Below are 20,427 nucleotides of genomic sequence, written 5' to 3' on the forward strand. Positions count from 1 at the left end.
TTAATTGTGGCATATTTATACATGCCACCTAAAACAAACTCCTGGGAAAGAGGCGAATATGAAGACGTGGCAGAAAATACCCGTCAGAGTTTAAGAACACTATGACATAGTATGGAAGAGAAATCTGAAAGAATTGTGTTTACTGGAGACTTCAGTTCAAATATAAATTGGAATACTTTAGATGTAAAAAGCCATGAAAGCAGTTGGGATCAAAAGCTATTGGATCTTTTGCAGGAGTTCTTCCTAACACAACATGTAAAGGAAAACACCAGAAAAAGAGGGCTTGATGATCCATCTGTACTAGATCTCATATTTACCAGGCAAAAAAATGAAATTGACAATATAATATATCACCCCCCATTCAGCTAAAGCAACCATGAAGTATTAAATTGTGCCTTCTGGATTGCATATGACATTACCAGCAGAGTTACAAAAAGAGTCTAAAGTACAAGAAGGGCAGTTATCATGACCTGAAGAAGTATTTCATAGAAATAAATTGGGAAAAGGAATTTAGAGGACAAGCTTTAAATATTACATATAGAATATTCTGTGATCTTTATGAAACAGGAGTCCAAAATTATATCCCACAGCACAAAGCAACAGAAATGAAAATAAGGAAATGGTTTAATAGGGAGTGTAAGAAAGCAAAAGAAAAAAAGAGACTGCTGTGGAATAGATACAGAAGACACAGTAGTGAGAGGGCATATAACAACTATAAACAGGCAAGAAATGATTATACAAAGATAAGGAGGGATGCTCAGAGACAGTTTGAGGAGGACAATGTAAATAAAAGTAGTGATCAACCTAAGCTTTTTTACAGCTACATCCAAAGCCAAACCAAAGTTAAAGATAAAATACAGCCCATTACGGATAAGGGGATCATCTGTATACAAGAAAAAGATATTTGTGAAGCACTAAATAAAAACTTTCAATCAGTTTTTACAAAAGAAAGAAACTTTGAGAGAGATGATATGGAATATGCATGTTCACACATAATACTATACTCCATTTTTTTTTTATTGAGGTGAAGATTCACTTCATGGGTTGATTATGATTTGCTGAATGCAACATGTCCAAAAAATATTCACTAGCCCAAATTTCCCCCTCAGATATATGTTGTCAGATAACAATGCTAGATTATGAAGAAATGTTGTATTCAGCCAATAATCCCCAATCTGTCAAGTACATCTTCGCCTCGATAAAAAAAACTGTGTATAGATATACAAATATCAGAAAAAGAAGTACAAGAAGAGTTACATAAAGTGGACAAAGGAAAAGTAACTGGTCCTGACGGAATTTCAGGTTGGGTGCTACATGAATGTGCAGAAGAACTAAGCAGACCATTGTATTTAATATTTAAGTAATCTTTAGGTCAAGGTAAACTAGCTGACATTTGGAAGAAGGCAAACATTGTTCGCCTATTCAAGAAAGGGAATGGACAGGATCCACTCAACTGCCGAGTAGTATCACTAACCAGTGTTTTAAGTAAGATACTAGAAAAGCTGATAAAGGAAGTTTGGTTAAAACATCTAGAGGAACACGGTATGATATCAGAGGGACGGTTTGGTTTTAGGAAGGGAAAATCATGTGTTACCAATCTGTTAAGCTACTATGTTAGAGTTAGAGAGACATTACAGAAATGAGAAGGATGGGTGGACAGTATCTATAGATTTTAAGAAAGCATTTGACAGAGTACCACACCAAAGACTTCTGTGGAAACTGTACCATCAAGGAGGTATCCAAGGCAATCTTTACTGTTGGATGCAAGATTTTCTCAGTAAAAGGGAAATGAGAACAATATTAAGGGGAAATTACTCGTCATGGAGGGAAGTGACCAGCGGAGTGCCACAGGGCTCAGTGCTGGCACCAATTATATTTTTAGTATATATAAATGACATAGACAGTAACATTGGAAATGGAAACTATCTTTTTGTGGTGATGCAAAAATTCAAAGGAAAATCACTAACATAGATTCTTGCAAAGAGCTGCAAGAGGAACTGAACAAGCTTCATGAGTGGAGCAATAAATGGCAAATGGAATTTAATGTGGATATGTGTCATGTAATTAAGTTTGGTAAAAGTGAGAAAAGACCAGATTGGGATTATAAGTTATGAAGATCAACCCTACACATATCAGAAAGGGAGAAGGACATAGGAGTAATTATCAATAACAGACTATCTCCCGATGATCACATCAGTGAGAAGGTACGTAACATGCAAACATTGCTTGCTAATATGAGAATAGCATTCACATATATAAAGGGAGATATGCTGAGGAAGCTAATAACATCATTCATCAGACCAACCCTGGATTATGCATCAGTAGACTGGAATCCTCATCTCAAAAAACACAAAGATAAGATTGAAAAAGTACAAAGGGCAGCCACAAGATGGGTACCAAGCTTAAGGGATATAAGCTATGGAGAAAGACTGGAAAGATTGAATCTACCAATGCTGCGGGAGAGAAAGAGAAGGAGAGACATGATTATGCTATATAAGTGCATCTCAGGGAAAGAGAAAATAGACAAAAATGAATATATATCATATGGGGAAGCATCAGCAAGAGGACATTGCGAAAAACTCCATAAAAAGAGAGGTGATAAAGACGTAAAGAAATTCCTTTTCCCAAATAGGGCAATTGATCAGTGGAATGCGGTACTGAATGAAGTAGTGTGTGCCAAAACCATTCATAAATTCAGTGATGTGTATGATAAAAATGGTTTAATACACGGGACAGTACGAGCTTGACTCATTCGTGTAAAGATACAATTAGGTAAGAACACACACACACACACAGATTTGAAAAAGAAAAGGGATAAAGGTAGAAAGCAGGATGATGATTTCTACCAAGAACTGGTTGAAATGGAGACATACAATAAACTGGTAGAAGGAGTAAACAGATTAGAGATGGCTTTTCAGAATGAAATGGATGAAATTAAGAAACGGTTGCACTTGCAGAAGGAAGAAGTAGAAAAATTAGGAAAGGAGATCAACAAGAAAGACGCAACAATAGATGAGCTGACAGTAGAAGTGGGTTCACTTAGAGGAAAATTAGTGAAATGGCAAGTACAATAGTCAACCACGAGAGTTTTAAGGAAGAGTTAAAAAATGATACAGAGACAAGTAGGCAAGTAAGCAGTCTGATAAATCAGAGCAGTGATATTGAGGAGAAGATAACACAGGTGAATGAAGCAGTGCAAAGCTACAAAAATGATATGGAAACCACTTAAGCTGAAATGATGAAAGCAGACATGGGGTCTGTTACTGGGTTTCTATTGCTATTACTATTACTTGGGCATCTATTAGTATTACTATTACTATTAATATATTATTTACAATAACGGTATTAAACTGAAAATGGTTTTTATTTTCATTAAAGTTGGGAGGCTGTTCCACTGAATGCACAAGTGTGTCTAGATCACCTGATGGCTTGTTGACCACTCTCCATTCTGCACGGTCTCCTGTGGTGTACCTGCAGCTTGGAGAGCAGCCAACAGGTAACCAAGGTGAGAAGGCTGTTTTTATTGATTATGGAAAACTGTATTAAAGAAGTGTATGCAATGGGAAAGTAATATATAATTATTTATTACTTTGCCTTATATCACTATTACAATTACTATTACAGCCAGGAACTTGTGATCTGTTACTATTAATATTACTATTACTTTGAAAACACTGTAATAGTCTATTACTATTACTATTATATATTACTATTACCCCATGTCTGGGTGAAAGTAAAGAAAGACTTAAAAACAAGGGTGGAAGAAAAAGGCATTAAAAAGGAAGTGAAAAGAATAATCCAAAACAATCCTAAATTGGTCAGAGATTCAGCAGATATCAACAAATGTATAGTAATCACTGGTATAGAAGAGGAAGAAATAAAAAACAAGATCTCGAGAGACAAAAAGGAGATGGCAAATATAGCATATTGAAGGAAGTATCAGAGGAAATCTGTAATAAAGACATAGAGGAACACAAAAGATGAGGGAAATATGAGAGAAACAAGTCAAGGCCCCTAAAGGTAACCTTTCAGAATGTGAACACTGTGGAGGAGACACTAAAAAATGCAAACAAGCTCATGGAAAAAGAGGAATTCAAAAATGTATGGATAAAAAGATGCCTAACACAAGAGAAACTGGAATCACTAAAAGAGAAGAGGGAGGAAGCAAAAACAAAGAATGAAGGAAGATCAGAGGAGGAGGAGAAGAATACATTTTTTTTACAAAGTAATTGGATTGCAGGTTCGAAAGTAGTACATAAACAGGAGGGAATAGAAAGGAGGAAGATAGGAGAACTAAGTCATGACAAGTATGTAAATAAGATGATTAAGTTGATGTACACAAGTGCAGATGGAATGGTATCTAAGTTATTAGAGATGAATGATTATATAAGAGAAAATGAACCACATATAATATGCCTAACTGAAACAAAATTAACACCAAGGATATCAAATGGCATCCTAAACTTAGAGGAATACAATATATGGAGAAGAGATAGGAACTTAAAACAAGGAAGAGGAATTATAATATTAACAAAGAAAAACCTAAAAGTCAAAGAAATAGAACTAGATACACCATCGCAAGTAGTACTGATTGCAATAGAGATCAGTACATCTGAAGGGAAAGTAATTGTAGCAGATTTATACATGCCACCCAGATCAAACACATGGGGAAGAGGGGAATATGAGGATCTGGCAGAGATAATGATTCAGAGTTTAAGAGCATTACTACATGGAATGGAAGAGAAATTGGAAAGAATTATACTAACTGGAGATTTTAATACAAATATAAATTGGAATACTCTGGATATAATAAGCCAAGAAAGCTGTTGGGACCAAAAGCTCCTGGTTCTCGTGCAGGATTTTTTTCTAAAGCAACATGTAAGGTAAATCACCAGAAAAGAGGACTCGATGTACCCTCAGTGCTAGATCTTTTATTTACTAGGCAAGAAAATGATATTGACAGTTTAATGTATCACCCTTTAGTCAGCAAAAGCTGTAAGGTAAATCACCAGAAAAGAGGACTCGATGTACCCTCAGTGCTAGATCTTTTATTTACTAGGCAAGAAAATGATATTGACAGTTTAATGTATCACCCTCTAGTCAGCAAAAGCGACCATGCAGTACTAAATTGCAACTTCAGGATTGCATATGATATAGTTAACAGCAATGAAAGTTACAAAAAGAGCATAATTATAAAAAGGGAAGCTACCATGACCTAAAGAAGTACTTTTTAAAAATTGATTGGGAAAAGGAGCTTAGATGACAAGATTTAAATGGTACATAAATAAAAATTCTGTGAACTTTATGAAATAGGAGACCAGAAGTACATCCCACAGCATAAAGAAGCAGAAAAGAAAATAAAGAAATGGTTTGATACAGAATGTAAAAAATCAAAAGAAAAAAGAGGTTTGTTGCGGAATAGATATAGAAGACACAATAGTGAAAGGGCATATAACAACTATAAACAAGCAAGAAACGATTATACAAGAATATGGAGGGAAGCCCAAAAACAGTTTTAGGAGGATGTCATAAACAAAAGTAGTGATCAACCAAAGCTATTTTACAGCTACATCAGAAGCAAAACCAAAGTAAAAGATAAAATATGATCCATTACGGATGAGGGGATCACCCATACACAAGAGAAGGATATTTGTGAAGCAATGAATAAGAATTTCCAATCAGTTTTTACAGAAAAAAATAATTTTGAGAGGGATGATATGGAATATGCATGCCCACACATATTACCAGATATACAAATATCAGAGAAAGAAATAAAGGAGGAGTTAAGTAAATTGACAAAGAAAAAGCAAATGGTCTTGATGAAATTTCATGTTGGGTGCTACATGAATGTGCAAAGGAGTTAAGTAAACCATTATCTTTAATTTTCAAGAAATCCTTGAGACAAGGTAAACTACCTGATATTTGGAAAAAAGCAAAATAGACAGAATCCACTCAACTACCGACCAGTACCACTAACCAGTGTTGTAAGCAAGGTATTAGAAAAGTGGATAAGAAAAGTTTGGGTAAATCATCTAGAAGAACACAGTATGATAACAGAAAGACTGTTTGTTTTCAGAAAATGAAAATATTGTGTTACTAATCTGTTGAGCTGCTACGATAGAGTAACAGAAACATTACAGAAAAGAGAAGGATGGGTGGACAATCCATCTTGATTTCAAGAAAGCATTTGACAGAGTACTGCACCAAAGATTTTTTTGGAAACTATACCATCAAGGAGGAGTCCAAGGCAATCTAGCCTGTTGGATGTAGGATTTTATCTGAATAAGGGAAATAAGAACTGTACTAAGGGGAAATTACTCATCATGGTGTGAAGTGACCAGCAGGGTTCCACAGGGCTGAGTGCTGGCGCCAGTTGCACTTTTAATATACGGTAATCCCCGTAATATCCGGACCCCCAATTTCCGGACATCCCCAGTTACCGGACATTTTCATCCCGAGATCCAATATTCCCAAAATGAGCCGAAAACAGCAAAAATTTCGAAAAAAATCCGACTTTTTCCCGCCCACAATTTGAAGTTGGCGCGATTTCCTAGGTTTTGACGTGGATGACTTCCATGCACGTCTACGTGCGCATGGGGACGATGTTGATGTGAATGAAGTGCGTGAGTGGTTGGATGACGACAAGGGCGATCTTGAGTATCAGACCATATCTGATATCGAGATTGCATCTTCAGTTGCAGGTGTCAGTACCCAGCTTGAAGAGTCCGACGAGGACGGCGACGATGATGCGGACTCCTCTCAGCGTGACACTACTCCAGCCAGGGACTTGTGGAGGAAGTGCGCGCTTTCAGGCAGCACATCATTAATCGTCAAAATTGTCGTTCCTTGTGTCAATCAACCATTGACAGCTTTTTCAGGCCCGTGACCCCCGCTGTGCCCAGCCCTGGCTCCACTCCATTGCCTCCCCACGACAGGCCCTCATGCTTCAAGCCACAGCCCAGCACATCAGGCATGATGGAGTCACCACTCGACGTGACTCTGCGCCTCTCTTCAGAGCTGTCTGCAGTGGGTACGCCATCACCATGACCCAGCGACGCACCCCTAGGTCACCTGCAAGAGCTACTCTCAGACTCTGACAGTGATTAGATGCCTAGAACTTCTCCACTAGACCACACGGGAATTTACAGTGTTGTGCAGTGAAAAAAAACAGTGCATAGTGTTAAGGAATTAGAATTCTGAGTGAAAAGACAAAGATTTAATTGACTTTCAATGTAACATAAATTAACTAGAGTGTGTTATGTTTAGAAAATGGTTTTATGAGTGGAAAGACTTTAAGTGCAGAGTGCAACACTTATTTCATTAACGTACAATGGAACGCAAGTAAGACAAGAGTGCGCAGTGTTAAGAGAATGGAATTCTGAGTGCAAATGACTAAGTTCAGTGCAAGACTTCATGAACAGTGTACTGCAAGTGCTTCAGGAACTCCTTCTTACTATCAGAGTCTGAGAGGAGGCGGGTTATTCATCGAGATGGCCAGGGACTTGCTGTAAGTGCCCAGAATGTTTCATATTGTACTGTATTTTCCATACTTACCTCTGACACCTCATTTCACTCTTTTATGTCCCTTATTGGTGTGAATAGTGTCTAAGGTGCTATGCATGTGGAGTAGGGAGGTGCTTTTCTGAGTTAGGCTAGGTTAGGGTCCATAATTACCAGCCCAGGAGCCAGGGACTTGTTGTAAGTACCCAGAATGTTTAATATTGTATAAACTCACCTCTAAAACCTCATTTTATGGTTCTTTTGCATTTATTTCAGTCTTTTATGTCCCTTATTGGTGTGATTTGGGTCTTAAATAGGTGCAATGCATGTCCAGACGGAGTTGTATAGGTGTTTTTCTATGTTAGGGTCCATAAGTACAAGTCCAGGACGCTGGGGCCCAATATCCGGACAGGACCACTTTCTGGACGTGCCTTTGGCTCTATTACATCGGATATTGGGGGGATTACTATATATAAATGACATAACATGGAAACGAACTAAATATGATTGCTGATGATGCAAATATGTAAAGGAGAATTACTAACACAGATTCTTGCTGAGAGCTACAAGAAGAATTAAATAACCTTCATGAGTGGAGCAACAAATAGCAAATGAAATTCAGTGTGGACAAGTGTCATGTAATTAAGTTTGGTAAAAGTGAAGAAAGACCAGACTGGGATTATATGTTGGGAAGATTAATGCTACACATATCAGAAAAGGAGAAGAACTTAGGAGTGATTATCAGTAATCAATAACAGAGTATCTCCGGCTGACCACATCAGTGAGGAGGCTCGGAATATGTATATACTTCTTGATAATATGAGAATAACATTCACATACATAAATTGAGACATCCTGAGAAAGATAATAACATCATTCATCAGACCAACCCTGGAGTATACATCAGTCATGTGAAATCCTTAACTAACACACAGATAAGATTGAAAACATACAAAGGGCTGCTACAAGATGGGTACCAAGCTTAAGGGATCTAAGTTACGAAGTAAGACTAGAAACATTGAACCTTCCAACACTACAGGAGAAAAGGAAAAAAGGAGATATGATTTTGCTATATAAATGCATCTCAGGGAAAGAGATAATAGACATAAATGAGTATATAACCTGTGGAAAAGCATCAGCAAGGGGATACTGAAAAAAAAAAAGATAAATAACATAAAATGAGAGGTGATGAAGATGTAAGGAAATTCAGTTTCCCTAATAGGGCAGTTGGTCAGTGGAATGCACTACTGAATGATATAGTGGGGCAAAACAATTAATAAATTTAAGGATATATATAATAAAAATGTTTTTTTACGCAGGACAGAACGAGCTTGAATCATTCCTGTAAAGATACAGTTAGGTAAGAACAATTAGGTAAGAACACCAACTATGCAAAACAGTGACCCATTAAACTTCCAGCGCACAGGGGTATAACTAAAGTTCCTTGGTCCATCTAGGTGAAGTGCCTGGATTTCTGCCATCCATTAGCCTTTTGAATGCTGTGATTTCTCTCATATTCTGTTGTTGCTGTGTCCAAGCACTGTAAGTCCAAGCAGGAGAAAGTTTTCACACTGGAGGAGTTAAATCTATCTTTCTTTAACTCCTTGAGTGCAAGAGGGCTTTCCTAAGTTGAATAAAATTATCTAGTAATAGCAAGAGTGAAATAAAGGTCCCTGGATTTAAGGAATTAAGTCCGAGTCTAATAACAATAGATCTTTCAAACATTATTTTTGGGATCGTATCTCCACTGAAATCATGCAGACCTGCCAGCTTGATGCATCAGGTTACTTCCACTTTCTCAGTGACAGTTTCTAATGACTTTAGCAACAGATCTTACAAGGTGTGTTTGTTACTGTGTTTTAATGTTTTCCTTCAAACTAAACTCTGAAACTATCTATCTATCTATCTATCTATAGCCCGACGCCCTAATCCCGCAAAGGGTGGCCGCAGACAAAACGCCTCCAAGTCACTCTGTCACCCACCATTTGACTCCCCTCCCCCCAACTCACCCCCCCCTCCGTCATATACCTCAACTCCATCCCTCCACCTCATCCTCGGTCTACCCCTCCCTCTCCCTCCCTCCACCTCACCTACATACACCCTCTTAGTCAGTCTTTCATTCTCCATCCTCTCCACATGTCCAAACCACCTCAGTGTATTTCTCCTAATCTTTTCAACCACATCCACATCTACCCCACAACGTTCCTTCACTTCTTCATTCGTCAACCTGTCCCTCCATGTCACTCCACATGCTCCTCTCAAGTAACTCATTTCCACTGCTCTCACTCTTGACTTGTTCCCCTCTTGCAAGGTCCACGCCTCGCTTCCATATGTCAGGGTAGGGATCACAATACCATCATGCAGTGACTTCTTAACTTCCATACTCACCTCCCTATTTCTCATCACTGCTTTCAGTGTGCCAACAACCTTCCTTCCCTGCTGTACCCTTTCACGTACTTCATCCCCCAAAGTTCCATCCTTACTCATCACACTACCCAAGTACTTGAATGCACTCACATTCTCCATATCCTCACCATCCAACCTCACTGCACACTCTGTGACTTCATTCCTCTCAAACACCATGACTTTACTTTTGTTTACATTAACTTTCAGCTTCCTCCTCCTACACACTGTCCCAAATTCATTCACCAAACCTTGCAACTCCCATTCATCTTCACTCAACAATACTGTATCATCAGCAAACAGCAACACCGGAAGCTTCCAAATCTCACCCTCATTCATTAGGGCCACCCCCACATCCACTGCCCTACCTTGTACCTCCTTTACGACCCCATCCATATATATATTAAACAGCCATGGAGACATTACACACCCCTGTTTCAGTCCCACATTGAGATCAAAGAACTCACTCAGCTCACCATCCACTCGCACCGTAGCCCTAGCTCCCTCGTACATACTCTTCACAGCACTCAACAATTTCCCCTCCACTCCATATATTCTTAATACCTTCCACATACCTTTCCTATCTATTCTGTCATAAGCTTTCTCCAAGTCCATGAAGGCAGCGTACACTTTCCTTCCCTTCTCTGAAACTAATGTCACTATATCTTAGTATACAGTATATCTAGTAGTGTGTAGGGCCTATGTGCTAATTCTTGCTATGATAAACAGGTGTCACTTTCAGACAGTGCTAATGACTTGTCTACGACCCAGTGCCACCTGGCGTTCTCCCCTGCAGCCTCAGTGTGGGGGCTGGTGTCTTGAGACACTGAATAAATACCCATTAATTAGTTGGATTTTCCTGTAATGGATGTGAGTAGTTTATCATGTGTGAATATCATAGTTCTGTGAATTCTTCCATAAGATCGTAGAAAACTTATTTCCAGGTGTGTCGAATTGCATATGAGATCATGCAAACTTATCATCCTGATGCCTCAAGTTACTTTCGTTCCCTGGATGACATTTACTACTATGGAGGTCAGAATGCTCATAATCAGCGGGCCCGCTTCTCACATACACCACGCAGGTATGTTGCTACCACAATGTCAAAGTGGTTTGTGTTGTTAGAGCAGAAACTATAGGGCAAGATAACAGCAGAATTTAAATTCTGGTTTGGGCATTTAGCACCTTTCAGCTGGGATGTCTTCCACGTTTTGTAGTTTGATAGGTAAATAAGTACCTAGAGTAGCACCAATAGAGTGTAACTGTGGCAATCTGCATGATGCAGTGGCCTTGTATCCCAGGTTAGTCGATGAATAACGCACCACAGGCTCAGAGACCTAAGTTACAGAAATGAGCACCACCTCTTTTGCAGCTGCTGTCATTCTCACCTTTGTTCCTATTAACAACAGTGGGTGATATGTGAACACAGCCAGTGTTGTCTCATGGCATTGATTTCTTTGCCCAGTGATTTTACAAGGTTGCCACCAGATGTTAATATTTGAATCATTGGGTAATTTTCTTTTTCCTCTTTATTACCATTCTTTTCTGATGGTTTTTCTAGCTTATTCTTGAGGGGAATATGGTGAATTTCCTTTTTCTAGTTTGGTTTGTTGTTTGAGTTTTTACGGGCTTCAGTGATGATACAAAGTGGGAAGAGGAGGGCAAAATATTGAGTATGAGAAGGAGTGTGTAAGTATGGAGCTGGAAAGGAGTGGGGTGTAGTCAAGGTGTAGGGGAAACCAACTGGGGAATGACAATGATTGAGCCTTGAGAAGAGAAGAATGGTGGAAAAAGAAAAGGCAGGAAGGAGTGTGGATGGGATGATATTTGGGAATGTGAGGGAGAGTTAGAGAGAGGGAGTGAAGTGTAGAGTCAGATCAAATCTGACATGATATACAGATGCCTTCCAAGAACAGGTTTGGCTTGGTCAAATCTCATCTGTCACCGAAATCATCATTCTCGTTGGTTACTTCCTGTTGAAGCTTTTCATTCTCATGTTTTGATTTCAGGAAACCGGCACTGCCGATAAAATTTGAACCACTTTCCGTACCTTTTTTTTTTACCATTGACATCTCACAGAAATAGCATTTTTGTCATTCCCATTTTGATTTTCATAACAAAAGATATTCTCATATGTAGGCCATTCAGTGAATACCAGTAAATGTTCCTTATGGCCAGGACAATATCAGTAACTGAGAAAGCATATGATGAATCTGGCCTTGTTTTGGTGATGGTTGAGACAGGCGAGAGGAAAAGCATGCTACCATCATGGATCTGGAAAAAGCATATGACAGAGGAGATAGACAAGGAATTCGGAAGATGCTGAAACTATACGGAGTAGATGGGAAATTGTTGAGTGCCAAGAAGAGTATATACGAGGGTGCTGGGGATGCAGTGAATGTAGAGAGTGAACTAGGTGGGGTCTTTGATTGGAATGTTGGATTGAAACAGGGATGTGTCATGTCCCCATGATTGTTCATTATATATATGAATGATGTTATAAGTGAGATACAAAGTAGGGCAGAGGATGTTGGAATTTCCTTAGCAAGAGAGGGTAGGGTTTGGAAACTGCATGTACTGTTGTTTGCTAATGATACTGTCTTGTTTAATGAAGATGAGTGGGAGTTACAAGACTTAGAGAATGAATTTGGGAGTGTATGTAAGAAATAAATTCTAAAAGTGAAAATAGCTAAGAGTAAAGTTATGGCCTTTGAAAGAAATAAAGTCACAAAATGCATGGTGAGGCTGGATGGCCAAGAAATGTGGCACAAGGATGGAGGTTGAGAGGATGAAGTACATGAAAAAGGTACAGCAGGGAAGAAAGATTGTTGGTTTTCTGAAAGCAGTGATTTGGAATGGAGAAGTGAGTTTGGAAGTTAAAAAATTGGTGCATGACAGTATTGTGATTCTTACTTTGACATATGGAAGTGAGTTTGGAGCATGTTAAGAGGACACAAGTCAAGTGTGAGAGCAGTAGAAATGAGTTATTTCAGAGAAGCATGAGAAGTTGCATGGAAAGACAGGCAGACAAATGAGGAAGTGAAAGAGTATTATAGTGTGGATGTGTACGTGGCTGAAAGCATTTACCCCTACAAGACGGGAGTCCATACGTGCTATCCAAGGGTACTCGGGCCATAAAGACGGGTGTCCGCATATGCTGTCCTGCACCCCCCACCCCCCTACAACCACACCCACACACCACCCCTCCACCCTCCCCACCTCAACCCCCCCCACCTCAACCTCCCCCCCCACCGTTCTCAACCGCCTCGACCCTCCCACCCCCAAACTTCAACAACCCCCCAACTCCCTCTACATCCCTCAACCTTCCCCACTGACCCCTACCATCCCTAACCCCCACCCTCCCACCATCTCCAACCTCCCACCACCCACACCCCCACTCCCCTACCCCTCACCCCCACTCCCCTATCCCTCACCCCCACATCCCCACTATCCCTCCATACCCTCCATACCCCTACTACCCCCACTACCCCCACTCCCCCCACTCCCCCCACTCCCCCACAATCCCCATTCCACCCCCACTACTTATCCCCCACCCTTTACCTCCCACCACCACCAACTCCTAATCCATTAGCCCCCCTCCCACTCCCCCAACACCCCAAACCATCCCCACCTCCAAAACCATCCCACCCCTCCAACCCCCACTGCCATCCCCACCCCCTACCCACCTCTACTCACCACCTCACCCCCTCCCCATCCTCCACTTCCCATCCCCCACCCATCACCCCCCCACACGCACCCCTTACCTCCCCAAACCAGACCCCCACACCATCCAACAACCCCCCACCACCACGCCCCACAATCCCCACACAATATCGTACCCACCGATTATGCCCATCCTGAGCTTATGTTAAAACATTTTGATTCCCGTCTTTTAGGGGTTAAGAGAAATACTCTAAGATGATTTGATCATGATGAAGAATGGAATGCATACTAGAAGAGAATGTGAGTGAGGAGGAAGGGGAGGAGCAGAGTAAGGATGAGATGGAGGGATGGGGTGGAGAGATACTGTATATGAGAGCGAGGGATGTGAGTTGGAGGTTGTAGGGAGGGCAGCCAAATGGCAGAGGATAGGGTAATATGGAGACATTTTGTTTGTGGCCACCCTTACGAGCCTTATCGGATTAAGGTGTCAGAGTATAGATAGACAGGGATGTGAAGATGCTTACTTGAGGTGAGTGTGGATGATGTTCTGAAGGAGCATTAAAGTAAGCTTTTATCCTTTAGGCAACTGACTAAGAGAGAAAAAACTAATCCCTGTCTCCACCCTAGACCGGATGAGCTGGCACTTAATCCTGGTGACATCGTGGGTGTTGCGGGCAATCACTGGGATGGATATTCCAAGGGTGTCAACCGCCGCACCCGTCAGAATGGCCTCTACCCTTCATACAAGATGGAGGAGATTGTTGACATTGCTGACTTTCCACCATATACTGAAGTTGATAAGAGGAAAAGTGGCACGTGAAGCAACTTTAACTTGTAGGAATATATATATAAATATATATATACACAGAATATTAAAAAGAAAGTTGATATATATATATTTTTGTTTACTGCTAATTTTGTGATATTTTGTTGAATTGTAGTGTGATATTTGTATGATAGAAATGTGATGATTGTTAGTGATGAATAAATCTTCTCTCTCTCTCTCTCATTAAATTCAGCTTTGCTCCTGGCATGAAGTCCATCAGCTAATGCATATCAGATTTACCTGCTGTTTAACCCCAAAAGACGGGTGTCCGCATGTTGTGACAGACGCTGAGGCAGGGCATAATTGGCCAAATGTAAACAAACTTTTAAACCATTGTAAAAGCACAATGAGTAATGCTAGAGTAAAAAATGAGGTACCATTGTAAGCACATACCTTCAGGTCTTCTCTGCAGTTAACAGCTATCTACAGCTCCTTACTGACCAGTCTTTTCTCATTTACTACTTCATTTACCATATCATTCCACCATCATGATATCATATGCCTAGGTGTTCACTTTGTCCAATCACAGATTTTGTCCAGTATTGTAAAATGACCACATTTTAGTGTTCCATTGATCCTGTAAACCACGGACACAGCTCCATGCATTGTTTTCCATTCTGCATTTCTCATCATGAAATACATCCTTAACATTCTGATTTCTCAGCCGCTGTCTGAAGCAATTGATAACAAACTCTTTTCTGTATCATCCTACTTTACACTTACCTGTATTTAATCCCTTAAAGATGGGTGTCCGCATGTTGTGATGGATGCTTAGGACAGGCATAATTGGCCAAATGTAAACGAACTTTTAAACTTTTGTAGTAACATAATGAGTAATGCTAGAGTAAAAAATGAGGTACCATTGGAAAGCACATACCTTTAGGTCTTCCATGAGGTGGTGTTGCAGACTACATGAACTTCGCTGGACAGGCAGTGATATTAGAAGGTGTACTAAAATCACATTATTTCACTCCCATGACCACTGCCCAAAGCTTACCAGACTCTGATTTTCACATTACAATTGCCGTTCAACTTTGCACATACCATAAACATTCACTATGTGATTACCATGGTAGTTATATTTCAATGTATTGGCACTGGAATGCACATACCACACACTTGTGGTGAAATACATTTTCAAAACCATTTTATAACACTTTTCCAATAAACTGGACACTCCATATTATAATACATGTAATAAGAATGTTGATAATATCACAAATCACATCACTGTCGCGTCACTGTTGCGTCATTGTTACAGCAGTGTATTTATTACACAAAGGCACTTATGGAGAACAATATGTTTCCAGTAAATATATATATATAAAAATATGATGGTGGGGGGTGTTGGGGAGGGTTTGTTATTGTCATCCTTCTCCTCCATAGAGCATGGGAAGCCGCCTCAATACTCGCGCTACTTTGAAAAATGGCGGGACTGCACATGCGGACACCTGTGTCTTCGTCACAAGTACTCTTGGACTGTATATGTGGACATCCGTCTCTTAAGGTTAAGGGCAGTGTCACTCTTCCTTCTGAGTAGAGTTAGGTTTATTTTAGCCATAGACATTACTGTCACTGATATTACCCTGGATCTCAGCTAGGCCAAACAGGTAAGTGCTGAAGTTAGCACTCTTGGTGTGTCAGTGGTTGTTTTGAAGTTATTTCATTTTACTGGTGGCATTTTGAATGTGAAATTCAGCTGATATAGATTCAGCATGCTTTTTCATGCACTTTAAATTTTCATCCATGTTATAGACATGACCAGTTAGAATTGCTATGCTACATCGGAATTCATGATCATGGTGATTGATTGCAGTTCTTAGTAATGTACAACATAACAGGTATTGTTTGAATCATATGTCATTTGGGGTTTTCCTTGCTAGAAGTCTGCAAACATTATCACAGCAAAAAAGGTTTTAAGCAATATGTACTTTTGTCTTTCAAGTTGATTGTAAAGTTACCAAATTGGAATGGGGGAGGGACTTAGAAAATTACTGTATTAATAATACAGGAGACTATCCACCATGACAACTTTAACCTCTCTCTCTCTCTCTCTCTCTCTCTCTCTCTGTCTGTCTGTCTGTCTTTCTGTCTGTCTGTCTGTCTGTCTCTCTCTCTCTCTCTCTCTCTCTCCCTCTCCCCGGGACTTAGGCAAGAACAGTTTCATGTAGTTAGTGTAGCTGAATATTGTTTACCAGCACTAGTTTGGTGTGGAAGAACCATTTGTTTTTGCAGGATAGTACAGTCGTCCCAAGAAGTGATGGCAGAGTTTTAGATTGCTTTGGCCATTCTGCACTGCCTTACGTTCATTGAAAACTTAGTGAATATGAGGTAAAACTTCTGTGCCACAAACTTTTGTCTTTCAAGTTGATTTGTTTGTGGCCACCCCAAATGGGATTGAGGCATCTGGCAATAGATAGATAGACTTCTGTGCCCCCATCATGTCATATCAAATAAAATATACAATATATCATGCTAAGAATTATGTAAAATGACTGACATGAGACAGTGATATATTAGAAATTAACACTTAGATACATTTCCCAGTTTGAATGAATGTGTAATGTATTACTCCGCGTACAATGCACAGTAAAACTTTGTTACCAATGTATTTGTATCGCAGAATATCAAATACAGATGCTCTGGTTTGGAAGACCAGTTAAGGAAAATTTGTGTGACTGCAATACATTACCTTACTGTATTTTCAAATGCTATTGTGATGATATAGCAACAATAAGGATGTCCTAACAGTGACATTATTCTTAGTAAAGATACCCTACCTGCAGTAGCAACTAAACTTTTCTGCCTTTTATTCCATGTCTTACCCTAGCTTATGATAATTACAATTAGCTACTTTATTATCATCATCATCATCATCATCATCATCATCCTTTAGGCAACTGACTAAGAGAGAAAAAACTAATCCCTGTCTCCACCCTAGACCGGATGAGCTGGCACTTAATCCTGGTGACATCGTGGGTGTTACCCTAGGGCAGGGTAAGGAGTAGCAACGTCCAGACAGCCTAAGTTTGCCCAGTTCAATGGGCCATGCTTACATTCACTCATCATTCAAGGCCAAAGAATCCTGGCTCCACTAAATAGGCCAAAGAAGTTCACCACTTTTTGTAGCTTCACATATACCTGTCTGATAGAGTCAGTCTGAACACTGTCACATTAAAAAGCGGTGCCAAATCCCTGGATATGTGCTTCTCCTCATAATATTCCTCCAGCCAGCTCAGTCTCTTGTCAGTCTCTTAGCCTCACCAACTTTATTCTTAATTGATGCAAAATTATTATCAGTCGTAAGGAGGTAGGACAGATATTACTTTTATCTCTAACACTTGGTAGTAAAGTGTAGCAAAACATGAGTTTACAAACACTTGCAATGCCAAAGCACATAAATATTGCTCTGTATTTTAATCTGTAATGCCTTTCTTATAAAAAAAATGAAGTCACTGAATGTACAGTAAGTCACTGAATGTACAATGAGGCTGGATGAGGAGGAAATGGAAAAATGGAAAATATGGGTGCATTTAAGTATTTGGGTAGTGTGATGAATAAGGATAGAAGTTTAGAGAGTGAAGTGCTTGAAAGGGAAGAAAGGTTGCTGGTTCTTTGAAAGCAGTGATAAGGAACAGGGAAGTGAGTATGGAAGTAAAAAATTGCTGCATGACAGTATTGTGATACCAACTCTGACGTATGGAAGTGAAACTTGGACCTTGTTGGACGGACTTCAGTCAAGAGTGAGAGCAGTGGAAATGAGTTATTTGAGAGGAGCATGTGGAGTTACATGGAGAGACAGACTGACAAGTGATGTAGTAAAGGAGTGCTATGGTGTGGATGTGAATGTGATGTAAAGTGTTAGGAGAAATTCGCTGAGGTGGTTTGGCCATGTGGAGAGGATGGAGAGCGAGAGACTAATGAGGAGAGTGTATGTGAGTGAGGTGGAGGGGGGAGAGAGAGTGGGAGGCTGAGGATGAGATGGAGGGATGGAGTGGAGAGGTATATGCAAGAGGTGGGTGTGAACTGGGCTCAAGGCAGCGAAGTGGCATTGGACAGGGTGACATGGAGGTGATTTGTTTGTGGCCACCCCTTATGAGATTGAGGTGTCTGGCAATAGAGTAGGGGAAAAAAAAAAAATGCTGTGTCCTGCTTAACTGAAAGTGCTGATCTAGACATTTTGAACTCAGTGATGCGTTTATGAACCTCTGCATTTTATTAAACTTTCCAGTCGTTTAGGCGCTAAGGATACTAGGCTATGACACAAGTTGGCATTTTCCAAGGAGATCCGACTCTCGGCAAATTTTCAAGGTTCGTTCTTGATACTGTGTTTCATTCGCTAATAGTCCTATGGCTTATATTAAATCATCCAGATCTTTTTCTTAATGGAAGACCAGCCAAATGCAGTTTAATAGCTGCATGTCTTTGAGTAAAAGTTGTTTCTTTTCATGCTTGTTGATTGAGCCATTTAAAATAGTCTACTAAATTGTGCCACTTTTCCGTTTTTTGTCTTGTCCATGGAGACACCAGAGTCTGAAATGAATGACTTGAAATTATTCCGTGATATTGTAGTGGAAATTATTTTATAAGTAGTGACTGTTTATTAAAGCCTTTTTTTTTTTTTTCAGTCTTACACAACTAAAAGATTATTGCGTGTTACCATACTAGATTTGAAATTTGCAAATTATTGCTGACTGTCCTTGAGCGATAGTTCTGAAATTTCAGTCAGTTCTGTTTTGGATTTCCAGGTATCGAAACTAAAGAATTCTATCTATCTATCTATTGCCAGATGCCACAATCCCGTACGGGGTGGCCATTTGACTCTGAGTTATTTGCACTTGCTTCCTACAATTTTGAAATATACCAGTTCTTTGGCATTTACTTACTGTTTTCTGTAACAGTTTTACATAATAGGTTTCAAGTTGTAAAGATATGAGGAAGAGTGTGCATATTATCGTTGACCAAAATATTGTGGATACTTTGCCGTCACTTCTTAGGGCGACTTTACAAGAACATAACAACTGCCAAATAGGATACAGCTGTGGCTGTCAATACATTCAGACTTTCTACAGAATAGAACTCATCTTTGTCATCATCTTTATAATCATCATCATCATCATCATCATCATCATCAGTGTCATACCATACCCTGGTAACCACAACAGGGGCTCAATAGGATCCAGTAACAGAAAGAATCTATCGGCATAAAGGCCAGCTAAATGTACCATTCATTTTACACTCATAATTCAAGTTTGAAATTTGTCAGCTTTTTCCAACAAGCAATACTACCCATATTGTCATGAGATTAAACAGTTTGCTTATGATAATAGGGAGTGGGAGAGTGCACTGTACTTGCTGTGTACAGCATAACCCTTACTAGTATCCAACAGCAGTTTGCAGATGGCAAGAGTGAAATTAGTTTTACCTTCATAGATTCTCTTCACTCACTCATTCATAAACCCTTTCCCAGACACAATTAGTACTGTATTTCCCATCAGGAGTGTATGAGCCCAGGGCTAGGCTACTCAGTTCAGATATTAAAGGTAAAAATGACCAGCTGCTTTTCCCTTAGTGGCTTTACATGAGCAATACACCCCATCCACCCATAGAAATGACACCTTTATAAGCCAAATCAATTGGAATGCCTTGACATATTAGACTACCAGGTATGTAAAAATTATGTGAGGGCAGCAGGATGAACTACAGTAGTACATTGCACAATGAGACACCACCCAGTAAATAATTTTTTTTTTTCTTGATTATTCACATGGATTATTGTGAGATATCTTGTAAATGAAGATCTGGCTTTTTTCTTTTTTTTTCATGAAAAACTTTGCAACTTCTTTATTTTGTCATCACAAAGATACTATATTAATCCTCAAAATATACAGACTACAGTACATAGAACTCTGGGGTGAATCCAGGAATAATCTGAGGGTGTTGCCTTACACCATGTCATGGTAAAAGATGTACATATGGGCAGATTTAAGCAAAATATGAAGCATACATACAAGTAAATCAAAATGAAATAGTAT

General features: G+C 39.6%; 1 protein-coding gene across 1 annotated transcript in view; it reads left to right on the forward strand.

The window, feature by feature from the left end:
- Nucleotides 1-14,420, forward strand: part of FucT6 (alpha-(1,6)-fucosyltransferase 8) — a 373,788-nt gene extending 359,368 nt beyond the window's left edge. The window contains exons 9-10 of the mRNA XM_080286030.1: nt 10,848-10,987; nt 14,194-14,420. Coding sequence (XP_080142156.1) covers nt 10,848-10,987; nt 14,194-14,386 — 333 coding nt within the window. The 3' untranslated portion in view covers nt 14,387-14,420. The remainder of the gene's footprint in view (nt 1-10,847; nt 10,988-14,193) is intronic.
- Nucleotides 14,421-20,427: the final 6,007 nt, after the last annotated feature.

Source organism: Coenobita brevimanus, chromosome 110, assembly GCF_032717465.1.
Source record: "Coenobita brevimanus isolate Jiangsu-jjx chromosome 110, ASM3271746v2, whole genome shotgun sequence".
NCBI classification, from domain to species: domain Eukaryota; kingdom Metazoa; phylum Arthropoda; class Malacostraca; order Decapoda; family Coenobitidae; genus Coenobita; species Coenobita brevimanus.